The 12,010-nt window shown below is 44.4% G+C and overlaps 1 protein-coding gene across 1 annotated transcript; it reads right to left on the bottom strand.

Annotated features, from left to right (window-relative positions):
* Nucleotides 1–306: 306 nt before the first annotated feature.
* On the bottom strand, nucleotides 307–2,231 carry LOC115572155 (leucine-rich repeat-containing protein 30). The gene has a single exon (XM_030401987.1). It carries the CDS (start codon nucleotides 1,928–1,930, stop codon nucleotides 1,040–1,042), a length of 891 nt encoding a protein of 296 aa, XP_030257847.1. The 5' UTR covers nucleotides 1,931–2,231; the 3' UTR covers nucleotides 307–1,039.
* Nucleotides 2,232–12,010: the final 9,779 nt, after the last annotated feature.

The raw sequence follows: 12,010 nt of genomic DNA on the forward strand, positions 1-12,010 counted from the left end.
GCCAAATCAAACCTTATGGAGGGCCTGTGTAAATAATTGTTCTACACCACATTATGTGTGTCTTGAACATCTATTGAAATCTTTACCTTTATTTACCCCCGAATCCTTGCTGTACCTCAATGGCTTCGACAACAAGTACATCTTTAAGCTGCTTAGACTTATTGGTAATCACAGCATTGGTTAAAAGGTCCACATGATGATGTTTTAATCAATTATGTGACCTCTTTGTTATTTTTTCCTTCATGGCATGCTGCGGTCACAGTAACAACACATTTTTAACAAAATAATCCGAACTCCTCATACAAGATTTCTGAGCTTTAATAACGTATACATGTTTTTATATTGGCTCGAGTCATCTGTTCCACAATAGTCCACATTAACTCTATTTTTAGAAGCTGTTTTCAATCAGACGTTTGTGTTTTTTTTTCTTCAAATCATTAGTGTCATGCCGCCCAACAACCTCAGAGGGGCCGCGACCCAGCAGCCCTGCTCTGATCTGATGGAGTGGAACAACATTTAATCAGAGTCTAAGTCCCTGTTGTGTTTTGTTTTATTTTGTTGTTTGCAGATTTTAAGCCCCCCCCCTCCACTGTTCTTTCCACTGACTTTGCACACCTGATCCCCGTGACCTGAATGCGGCAGCGAGGGGTCGCGATCTCTAGCTGAACTTACCTCGCTGCGTCGGGCCTGAACAAGACCAACTGGCAAGTAATCAGCCCCCAAATGTAGACCTGTGAATTTTTTTGCGTGAGCTCGTCCTGTTTACACATGACACAGCAGTTACTCGTTAGTTTATTTTTAACCCCACGTAGACATTACATAAAAACCAGGACGTATAAATAGCAATATTGAGTAACAGTATCTTAATGTAATCGGTGCTAGCATTCACAGCGTGGCTACCACGTGCCAAGGGGTCAGATCTGTGCCACCATTTCAAAATGACACGCACTCTTTTGGACGCACACCAGCAGATCAACATACACACACACACACACACACACACACACACACACACACACACACACACAGTGATAGTCTCTCATGAGGGTTTGAGGTAGTTATAGAGGGCACTGAGTCCTCCTTGCAGCACCTCCTTGATAGGCTTGAGCAGGGGGTTGTGAACAATATGAAGTCCTTTGTCCATCGGGTGGCAGGCCAACCTCCCGAGCCTGTTCAGTAGGTACATTTCCATCGGAACGTTTTGCAGCTCATTGAAGTCAACATTGAGGAGTTCTAAAGACTCAAGGAAGCACAGCGTCTTAGGCAGCGTGTGGATACTGTTTCCCTCCACGATGAGGATCTTCAAGTTCACCAGGTCCTGGATCTGGTCCGCGATGGTCTCCAGGCGGTTGCAGGCCAGGTGGAGAAAGACCAGGCCCTTCATGCTGTAGACGCAGGTGGGGATGTGAACGATGCGGTTGTAGCTGAGGTTGAGTTTGGTCAAATTGTGCATGGTTGCCAAGCTGCCCGGGAGGCCCGTGATCTGGTTGTTGGCCAGGCTGAGCACCTCCAGGCAGGCGCAGGAGCCCAGCTCCTCCGGGACTTCGCTCAGGCGGTTCCGACAGGCGAACAGCACGCGCAGCTTCTTCAGGAGGCCGATTTCAGGCGGTAGGCTGGACAGGTTGTTACCCCACAGGTTGAGGATCACCAGGTTGTCCAGAGTGCCAAGGGCAGGGGGCAGAGAGCACAGGCAGTTCATGGACAAGTTTAGCTTCTGCAGTTCTCGGAGCTCCCACAGCTCGGTGGGGGTCCCATCGAGCCCCCGCATGGCCAGGCTGAGGGTGCTGTAGCCAAAGTGCACTGTGGTGTGCCTGCGGATCCTCTCGGCAGCCGAGGACACGCTGGGCTGGTCGTCTCTCGTGGCACTCTTCTTCACACTCACCTCATCCAACTGCTTGTTGGACAAACTGCGAGATTGCTTCCCACCCATCCTGTTGATTCTATCGCCTATAACAAGATGTCAACGTGCCATTAGCTGAATCACCAACATTGAGAGGATTGTTAGGGATAATGGCCGCTGATTGATCTCGAGGGTCCTTGAACATGATCAGCTCTACAGGTTGTCGTAGAACTCCTGATGTTTGGCAGCAGTCACACTGAATCCTTGGCTGGAGTTTTTCCTCGCCGAGTTGAATACAGCAGGCTACTGTAACCGAGCACTGTGGGGACTCGTGGTCTGTGTCTCCCAGACCAACTGCCTGTCTTACTGGATTTCATACCCCAGCTGGCACTGTCACTTTGTGAGGCCACAGATAGCACCCTGCCGCTGCTCCACCCACTACAGGAGGGCAGTGCTGGGGATAGGATGCTGTCTGAGCTCAATCAGTTGAGGTCACTGGCATGATCTCATAGCCAAACACACAGAAATACACCGCTGCTCCCAAACGCTTTCTCTCTCCCCCCCCCCCCCCCCCCCCCCCCCCCGTTGCGACACAGCCATGTTTTTGTTTTTTTTCTTTGGTTGGCCACACCTGCCATCCCTTCAAACTGTGGTACACTTAAAACAATTCAGATATTTGGCATACCAATCCCAGGCTGACAATAATCTCTTGTCACTTTTTTCTCTCGCGTCGGCCCCTTGCGCCTTTGTGCATGATCTCTTGTCTCAACTTTAAGTATGGCACCGAGCCGGCAGCCGTGAAAGCACTGAATCATCTCTCAAAAAAGTAACAGTTCTTAGAGGTATTAGTGTGACCTTATGCACAGACGTGTTGGTTTAATCTCAAGTGCAAAAGGACACGGAACGTTCCAGCACACTCCGAGAAAACTCTGCCGCTGTTCGAACTCTCATTCATGTGGGCCCGAGGGGAGAGTCTCTCTTTATGTAAAAGCATATACTGCGGTGTATTTACATTTTTGAATTTCGTCTTTCCCCCCAGCAACTTACACACCGAGGTAAAACGCTCTTAATGCCTTTTTCTCTACGGACTTCTTTAAGTGTCTTCATAGCATTTACTGGAAGCTTTTTGTTCCGCTCGCTTTTCAAAAATTTCAGTTCAGAAAAGATTCAAACGTTGTAATTTTGAAAGAATTTCCCCCGAGTCGTGTGAACAGTTGTGTGTCTGCTTATCAGTTCAGGGGCTGTCAGGGCGGTGGGGATATCCCATCATGCATCTGTTGAGTCGCAGGGTAGAGGGCACAGTTCAACACAGATTCCATCTGAGGTACCCAACTTTAACTTTTCATGAGTATTTCCACGTAATGCTGCTTTAAGCTACTACTTCACTACACGTCAGAGCAAGATATTGTATATTTCACTCGTGTGAGAAAACATAATTTGTGATTTGTGATATTTATTGGCATACTCAGTAAATAAATTATTTACAAAAAGCTTTATATAACAACAGGGAGAAACTTTATGAGGAGCAACAGATGGGAGATCCCCAGGACAGACAGACAGACAGACAGACAGACATGTACAGAATGTACAGTACAGCATGTACACTTAACTACCGCATGCCAACCATACTTTAAATTTGTATATCTGAATATTGGTCTACGTAACGCTATCTATCTATCTATCTATCTATCTATCTATCTTAGTGATTCTATACAAAAAGTGTGCACCGACTAATATAACTTATGAACAAATCTGAACACATTTAACTCTAAAGTAACACTCAACAAATAACAACAAATGGACCTCCCTGGCTAAAGTTGTGGTTTGTCAGTCATTATCTGTGTATATACAAGTGTGCAGTTATGGATGCGTTACATATATAATAATAATAATAAGGAGTTGTTGAGAACGACATCAGTCAACACCTGAAAAGCCCTCATGTCTGCTTACAACTACATAACTGTGTGTTATAAACCATTGCTTGCTTACCTTGCTCTCTAATGATTATAAACAACAAGCGTGTTGCTGGAGTGATTAACATGACTTCTGCAGCAGGAGAGGGCTACACTCACAAGCCGTGACCGAGTTATATAAACGTTATAGGGGTGTAAATGGGACCTTGGACTTGATCCATTTTTCCTCGACAGCCTTACAGAGTCTGACCAGGACTTAGATTGGCCTTAGTCATCATTCTTCTCCCAGTCCAGTAATCAAAGTACTGCAGCGGGAGAAGTAATGACAGTTAGCAGTGATAGCCAACTCTGGGGACTTTTGGCTGTGCTCGTAGCACGGCTATATCAGCACTTATGAATGACAGGTTGAATCATGTGTTTGCTGAATTGGACACCGGAGATGAGGCTGTTGGGGTGCAGTGCCCATTCAGGCAGCTGCGTCTGCTTCTGCTTCTGCCTTTTTTTTTCCTTTTTTTTTTACTGCAACAGCTTCATATCACAGTAGTTTTCTGTAGAAATTAGTTTCTGGCTGACTGGAACAAGACAAAGTCTTTACACATCCCTCAGAGTTTAGGAGGTCTGTACTGCTGATCTTGTGCATATGTGTGGCACGGCTGATTTCACAAACAGCAGGACTGCTACATCCTGCCATCCTCTATTTACATGAAAAATGACACCGCCAGCGCAACCCCCCTCGTGTGCAAACACATCCCAGAACGCATGCTGTCAAACATGCGGAAAACCGCTGACATCATATGCATATCCCTCATTATGGGTCAACTGTAGCATTGAACTAACGGGAACAGGCTCAGATGGATGGACGGATTGGGGAAGGGCAGGAGAAAGACAGGCAGGTGGAAGAATGGACAGGGTGAATAATGCTCATTTCTATGACGGAGAGATGTCATCATGACATACCTCCCCATAACACAGCGCCGCCACACACTTCGTCATCATCTAGTGAGGCATGAATCTTCATTAAATGCTCCTCTTTTATCCCGCGCGTGCTTTTTTTTTTTTTTTTCCACCTCCAAATGACTCTTCCTTTTCTACCAGAGGAACAGATGTGTGGAAACAGCTTGAGATTTAAATTACAAGAAAATGGGATTTACTATTCCTCCTGCATTCGCACAACACCTTAATACGGAGTCCCATTAGCACCAAATGAGGATGAGTTATTCACTGTGAGAACAGTTACACCCTCTAGTCCTCAGGGTGACAAAAATGATCTCATTTGAGAAAGCTCATCTGGTTATGTGGCACAATAATGACTCTGGATGAGCTACCTTTAGAGACTCAAGTTCAAGATATATACCATTATTACTTGTTCATTACTGTGGAGGCTTCTGGCGATGACAGATGATATATGGCCCTGCTGCCACAGAATCTGCCGTAGGTGTCTCTGTCCTGCTGAAATGCAAGGAGTACCTGCCAAGACCCGAGGCTCTTTAGAGTCTATATTGCAGACACATTACTCCCTGAAGCCAGCGCTCTTATTGAGGAATATGTTCCCTCTTTAGACAGAACACAAGACAAGATCAGGTCTGAGAGACAAGAAATATGCATTTTGCAAGCCCATTGAGTATTCCAGACAAAATTAGCTGCGTGAAATGAAAGAGAGCATGTGAATAGGGGTGGATGGTGAGCCACCTGAGCTGATAATCGTCTATTATTCAGCAGGTGCAGATGTGAATATTCACACCACTGGACACTTTCCACTTTCCATTTGTGCACGCTGACGCATCCGCCCAGCTAATGGAGTCTTTGGAAATGGCCGCAGCATTTCTTGTCGAAAAATTGGGGATATGTCACACATTTGAATTACCATCTGGAAATTGGCTGCAACACTGCTCTGCCCAAACCTCCAGGTGACACAAAAGGAGCTACTCAGCAATGCAAATTAGCAGGGAGGAAATTTGAGGGAGTGTCCAATGAGTGTGCTCGGAGCCTCGGAAATGCGAGGCCGAGAACATTTCATTTCAGTGTTTCAAATGTTCATTTATTTACCTGATTGGACACGGCGAGGTTGCCGCCGGCTGGCTGCGCACAATTGTCACCATGGAAATGACCGTCCATCAAGGCAGCTTTAACGTGTTCGAGCCTACTTTGAAGACAGATTGGTGCTAAGAGCGCGCAAACACAAATTCATCACCTTTTCTGCATCTCCTTCGAATATTTTTCACCCCCTTATCAAGTCTAACTGAAGCACCTCCGCTGAGTATCTTGTAATCTCTTAATCTCCCTCCCCAGGCCACACGCCAGGTATCTGTAGTTAGATCTGCGGTGAAGCAGCCAGATTTATCTTGAGATAAACTGGGACAACATGATGAATAGATAATAAAGGCACCCAGGGGAGAGCACTATCCGGGTTAACTCCACCGCATAAAGATACCATTTGTAATGATGGCTGGAATCAACGGGGAAGAGCAGTGAGCAAAGCTAACTGGGCTCCAAAGTGACCAAATCAGTCCTGACTTTGCTGATGCAGCAGATGGGGAGTACAGACCAATTGTGGCTGTGACAACAACAAGCCGGGTGATGAAGTACCAGCGAGCAGCCTATCTGGGTCTCACCTGCTCACCGCCGAATGGGCCACTGAGTGCTAAACAAAAACAGTTGTACAGTGAGCACGGCCGCAGAATGATCATGATGAGATAAACTGTCAGCGCCTTGAGGTGGTAGTGAGGTAGATTGATTTATTTGGGCCTCGTCACTGCCGACAAAAATCAGCAGAGACTCAGGAGGGACGATAATGAACTTATCTTCCGAAGCTGCATTAGATACAGAGTGTGATGCCAGCTAGCATGTGAGGCATCTACTGTGTGTGGGGGGGCACCTGGTCCTACGGGGCCCCTCAGACCTCAGTGGGAACAAAGTATCAAGTAAAACTTCAGACCATCCCAGGAAATATACTGTAATGTAACTGGATTCGAGTTGGATACATGTAACCAGAAAAACAATATAAAACAATAAATGCAATCAGAGACATCGCAAATGAAAACAAATCAAATCGGCAGGAGAAATATAGTCCAGGACGTCTCATGCTCCTCTTAGCCTACTAGCTTTTCTGGAGCCCTAGACCACATCTAATGAGGGGGGTTTATATACAACATGAAATTGGCTGAGTTGGGTCTTCAGTTTAAGGAATAAAAGAGTAAAAAAAATATTCTACTTTTAAACAGTGCTTACGCGTTCCGGCACATCCCAGTGGCTAACTAGCTAATGTCCGATTTAGTGCCCCTGCCAGTTAGCCTTACATCTCTGTTTTGTAGATCCACATCAAGGAGAAGTAAGTCCTGACTCTTGATGGGATGTTGAAGGTGGAGGCCGCTGTGTGCATTCCAATGTATTATGGTCATTTTCGTTATAGCAATCTATGATGCCAAATAATGTCCTGGTAGCTAAATGGCTAGCTTGCTAACGTTATGTTGTGATTGCTGATTTGTGTATAGCAGCCCCTGCATTTTGCCATATCAATGCAAAGCCTATACAAGCTATAAGGCACCACAAGTGACAAGGAAATGAAGTGTTTTCTTTTTTGAATAAAAAAGTAGGGCTAAAAATTGAGGATCAATTAGGATTTAGCCTTAGCTCTGGATCGAAATCATTCCAAGAGACAACCCAGGGACTGTTCATAATACTCAAACATGAGTATTCATTCATATGTTACCACACTACTCATATAAACTGATAAAGAAAACAGTTGATATCACTGTAAACAGGCTGCTACATATAGGAGGGTCAGCAGCTACAGATCTGGCATAGCTAGCCTAAAAGCTAACTGATATTTCAAAGCATGTCAGGTCAATTCATTTTGATTGACATCAAATGATGATAATATTACAATCACAAATCTACCTTAAGGGGCATTACAGACTTTAGTCCCTGGTTCCTGAGTAGGAAAAACTGCCCCCAAAAAAAGCCAAGATGTGGTCGGGTGCAAATGTTTTATTTGCCTCTTCGCGTGCATATAAAACAGGAGGCGATTATTTGCTCCTGTCAGTTTGGGTGACCACGGCTTCAAGTCTAAATACTGGGACGATTTCCCAAAGTCAAGACGACACAGCCTGGCTCTAAACCACTGAACTTCCTCCCACATCTCAGATCTTTTCAAGAAAATGTGATGAAATTCAGTCTCATTGTCAGACTTCACCTGAAGCGCTACATAAGCGGCATCGGCAGGGGCAATATTAAGGGTTTGCAAATTAGCAAATGAGCCGTGCAGCAGCAGGACAGCAGAGTGAAAGAGGTGGAAGGAGTGGGTGACTGGCAGTCTCAATAGAGGGCCATTTGCAAAGGCTGCGTTGAATACATGTTGGAGTGTGTGGAGAATATTATGCGTGTGAGTTGCCTGCTTGAACTGAGCTTTGGTGGTGTGTCAGGTGAGCTGGAGAAACTCATAATGGCAAAGTTTTTATTTTGACCAAAAGTGACAGTTTCATCACAAGTTCTGCTCCTGTCACCAGACCCTGAAACAATAGAATGTGACAAGCTCTGTCCTGGAAATTAGGATGCTTGCCAGGCCGTCACTGCCAGCAAGCCATAAATGTTTCATGTGGTGCTGATATGGTAATCATTGGATCCCTACAATGACACCTTGTGAGAGTTGGATAACGATGGCTGTCTTTCAGGCCTGTGCGACTCTGGACACGGTCCAACAGCCGAGGCACAGCCTGAAGTGTGGATCTGCCAGTTAAAAAGTCTGCGTTGTGTCCTATAGGTAGATAAAAGTCTCACAGACGAGCCGAGTAAAGGTGCAACGGGTGTCCTCTGGGCATCATGCACACGCACAGACTCGAGAGATGCCGCGCAAATGCATTCCTCTGAGTTAAATATGCATTCCGTTTCATGAGGTTTGTGGGTCCAGGTGCCCGTCAGTGGCACAGGCCCAGCTGGAGGATGTGGCTGACTCGCTCCACTGGCGCTCAGGCTGGCATACTAACAGAGCCAGGGGTGCTTTCACAGTGAGTTGAAAGAGGCTGGCGCCGGTGCCACACACCCAGGGTTCAGAAGCTCCAGCTGCATGTCCACCAGCTCGCACGGCTAAAGAAATTAGGGACTGGAGTGTGAATTATTTTTTTTTTATTTTATTTTTTTTTAACCTGCATCACAGTTTCGTGATGAGAATATGGATCGCTTGACATTAACCATCACGCGCAATCACATCGCCTCCTCTTTGTCGTGCGCGCGAGATTCTGTGAGATTAATTGTCGGGGTTGAGGTGAAGAAAAAAAAAGACATTTTCCAATCACAAGGGATGAAGCAATAAAAGGCCAACATGTCTGAAAGAGCTTAATGTATTATTTCTCTGAGGCTTGTGTAAGCCTTTTATTAAAGTGAAACAATCTTGTCAGACACCTGTTGTTCCTGCATGGGGGTATTTATTGTTGGCCTATGTCAGCACACTGTAATCCCTGGCTGGAACATGGCTGTATTACCAGTGTGACCTATTCTTGGTCATCATAATTTCCTGTGTGTGTGTGTGTGTGTGTGTGTGTGTGTGTGTGTGTGTGTGTGTGTGTGTGTGTGTGTGAGAGAGGGAGAGAGGCAGAGACAGTGACAGCGTTCATGCCCCGTGAGTGTGTATTTTTGTGTGTCCAGTGATTGCAGGCACCCTTCAGCCATTTCAGTTGAGCTTTTTTTTTTTTTTTTTTTTTTTTTTTGACACCCAATGTCATGCAGAACAAATCGCCTATTGCTGACACCAGTGATTTCTTGTCTCCAGTGCTGAGAAGTGTGTGTGGAGGCAAAACAGTCGGGTCTTACTGACGGAGAGCTGGACAGTTCTGTGATTAAGTAGTAATGGTCCAGGACGTGACGGGGAAACAGGGGATTTCATTGGTCACAGGGCAGGAAAAACTGCACACCCTCGGGTCTGTGGGCTATTTTTCGAAGAGAGCGTGGGTAATTATTTCGAGAGTTTGGCTCCAAGTCTCCCAACATCAAAAAATACATATTGTGTTTCTCTCACCTGTAGTGCTGTTTATCCAGCTAATTGTTGTGGTGTGAGCTGCAGAGTTCAGGAGATGTTTCCCGTAACGATGTCAGCCTTTTCTTGAATATGATGGAACTTCAAAGTGCCACTGATATAGATTTTTAAAAAACTCAACAGCGATGTATCTTTCCAGAAATCATGCACCCCTTTATTCAAGACAATCCACAGCAAACAGTTTTAAACCAACCAGGGTAGCCTTCTTATGGTTTCGTATACAGTAACAGAGGACAGTAGTACCAAGCCGGCCATATACCCCAACAAATGAGCATAAAATGTGTTTCTGACCACTTAGTTGTTAAGATCGCTTTGAAGTAGATAGATAGATAGATAGATAGATAGATAGATAGATAGATAGATAGATACGCTTTATTTCAGACTCAGGGTCCATACAAAGTACATTTGATTATACAAATGGTTATAATAATGGTTTTATTGGACCTATTTTAGACTCAATGTAGTGAAACTTTTCAGCATCCAGGGGGAGCAATGCCCCTCCTGCCTCCTCAATTTTGTTTTGTATTTTTTCTTTCTAAGGAAACCCACCAACCATGTCACCGCGCAGAAGTTAACGTGCATCTACTCATGGGCGAGACGCTCGAGGGATGTCAACAATAATGGTGTCCTCCTCGGCTGAGCTGCAACGTCAGTTAGCTTAGTTAGCTAGTATTTTTTTGTGCGGGGGAAAGGAAAAAAAATGCCATCAAGTTCCATTATATTCGAGAGAAGGCCGATATCTACAAAACTCGACAACTCACACCGAGAAAATCTAGATTGGCAAATGGCACTACAGCTGAGAGGAAAACTTTGTGTTTTTGATTTGGGCGACGGCCGTTCCTTTAAAATCTATAGAATTTGAAGCACTAAGCTGTGAGTGACACATGAGAAACGTTAGGGTCGAAAAGCAAAGAGGACTCTCACCATCTCACCACCTTCGCAGCGCCCGCCTTGAATTCCAGCGACTGCCTACGAGCTTAACCCGCTAATTGTGGCCTGCGCTCCTATGGTATTGTTGCATGCCTGCGGGTTGGTTTAAGGCCACAGTTATATTAAGACCTGGCTGTTTTAACATCCATAACAGAATACTGTATCAGCTTGGATAATCGGGGACGTGCGCAGTCTGATTTATGTGCGAGGTTGTTTGTTGGTGCAGGCGGTGTTTCTATGTTTAGGGGGTTTGTAATGCACAGCTTAAGAAACGTAGATGGAAATAACATGTAATTAGACGGCGATGTTTCTGTGGGAATGTATATGATGATTATTTGAGTTCTTACTCATAGGGGGGCCTGTGGTCCTGTCAGTGGCCCCTGAGTGAGATATAAATGGTGTTATGGGGACATCTACTGGACGTCTATGAGAAGGTGAAGAAGATTATGTCTTTCTCCTGTACACCACCATAACCTCTCATGTACAGTGTCCACTACACTGGAAGACACTTTTAGTTTTTCTCATCCACTTTTTTCTTTCTGTGGCTCAGTATGCATTTGTTCATTCCAGTGGATGTGATGCGCCAAGGGGTATATTCTCTATCTCCCTGATTTTGGGTGGGTTTATTCAAAAACACAATATAATTTACAATTGAACAGTTTTATTTTACTGCAATATTGAATAGCTTTCAGATGTTATCTCAACATGGGCTTTTTTGGCGCATAACATCCGGGAAAAAATATATATTTTCATAATCTGGATAACAGTAACATCTCGTATTTAGTTAAAAAATATTGTTTTTACCTGTCTGAGAATAAAAAGTTAATTGCTCAACTTTCTCATGTTTAAGGGTAAACAACAATAACTGAAAAAATATACATTACTGTGCAATTTAATAATTCATGTGCGACAGGGTAAAATCATCTCATATAACTGCAGTAATATTGGATAGCAGATCTGCATACTGAAAATCTGCTGTGAGATCACTGTGTCCTTATTGTGCCTTTTACACTCTCACTATTCCTTTATTCTATAAATTTTTTTATTTTTTTATTTTACGATTGGTACTGGTGCATGTGATACTAAATGAAAGTTTTAAGTGACTGTGCCGTACGGTGTTGAAACCAGGATTTTTTTAGAAATATTGAGCCTCTAAGTTTTAATTTGCCCCATAACAGCCCTGCTGGTCTATAAAAAAAAAAGTGTATATAAAATTCTTCAATTTTTCTTTTTATATGCTTATAAGTCATGCATCTTGGTTCAAGGCTTTCATCACACTGTCAAGATTGAATTCTAATA

The sequence above is a fragment of the Sparus aurata genome, chromosome 21, assembly GCF_900880675.1.
Source record: "Sparus aurata chromosome 21, fSpaAur1.1, whole genome shotgun sequence".
Classification (NCBI taxonomy): Eukaryota; Metazoa; Chordata; class Actinopteri; order Spariformes; family Sparidae; genus Sparus; species Sparus aurata.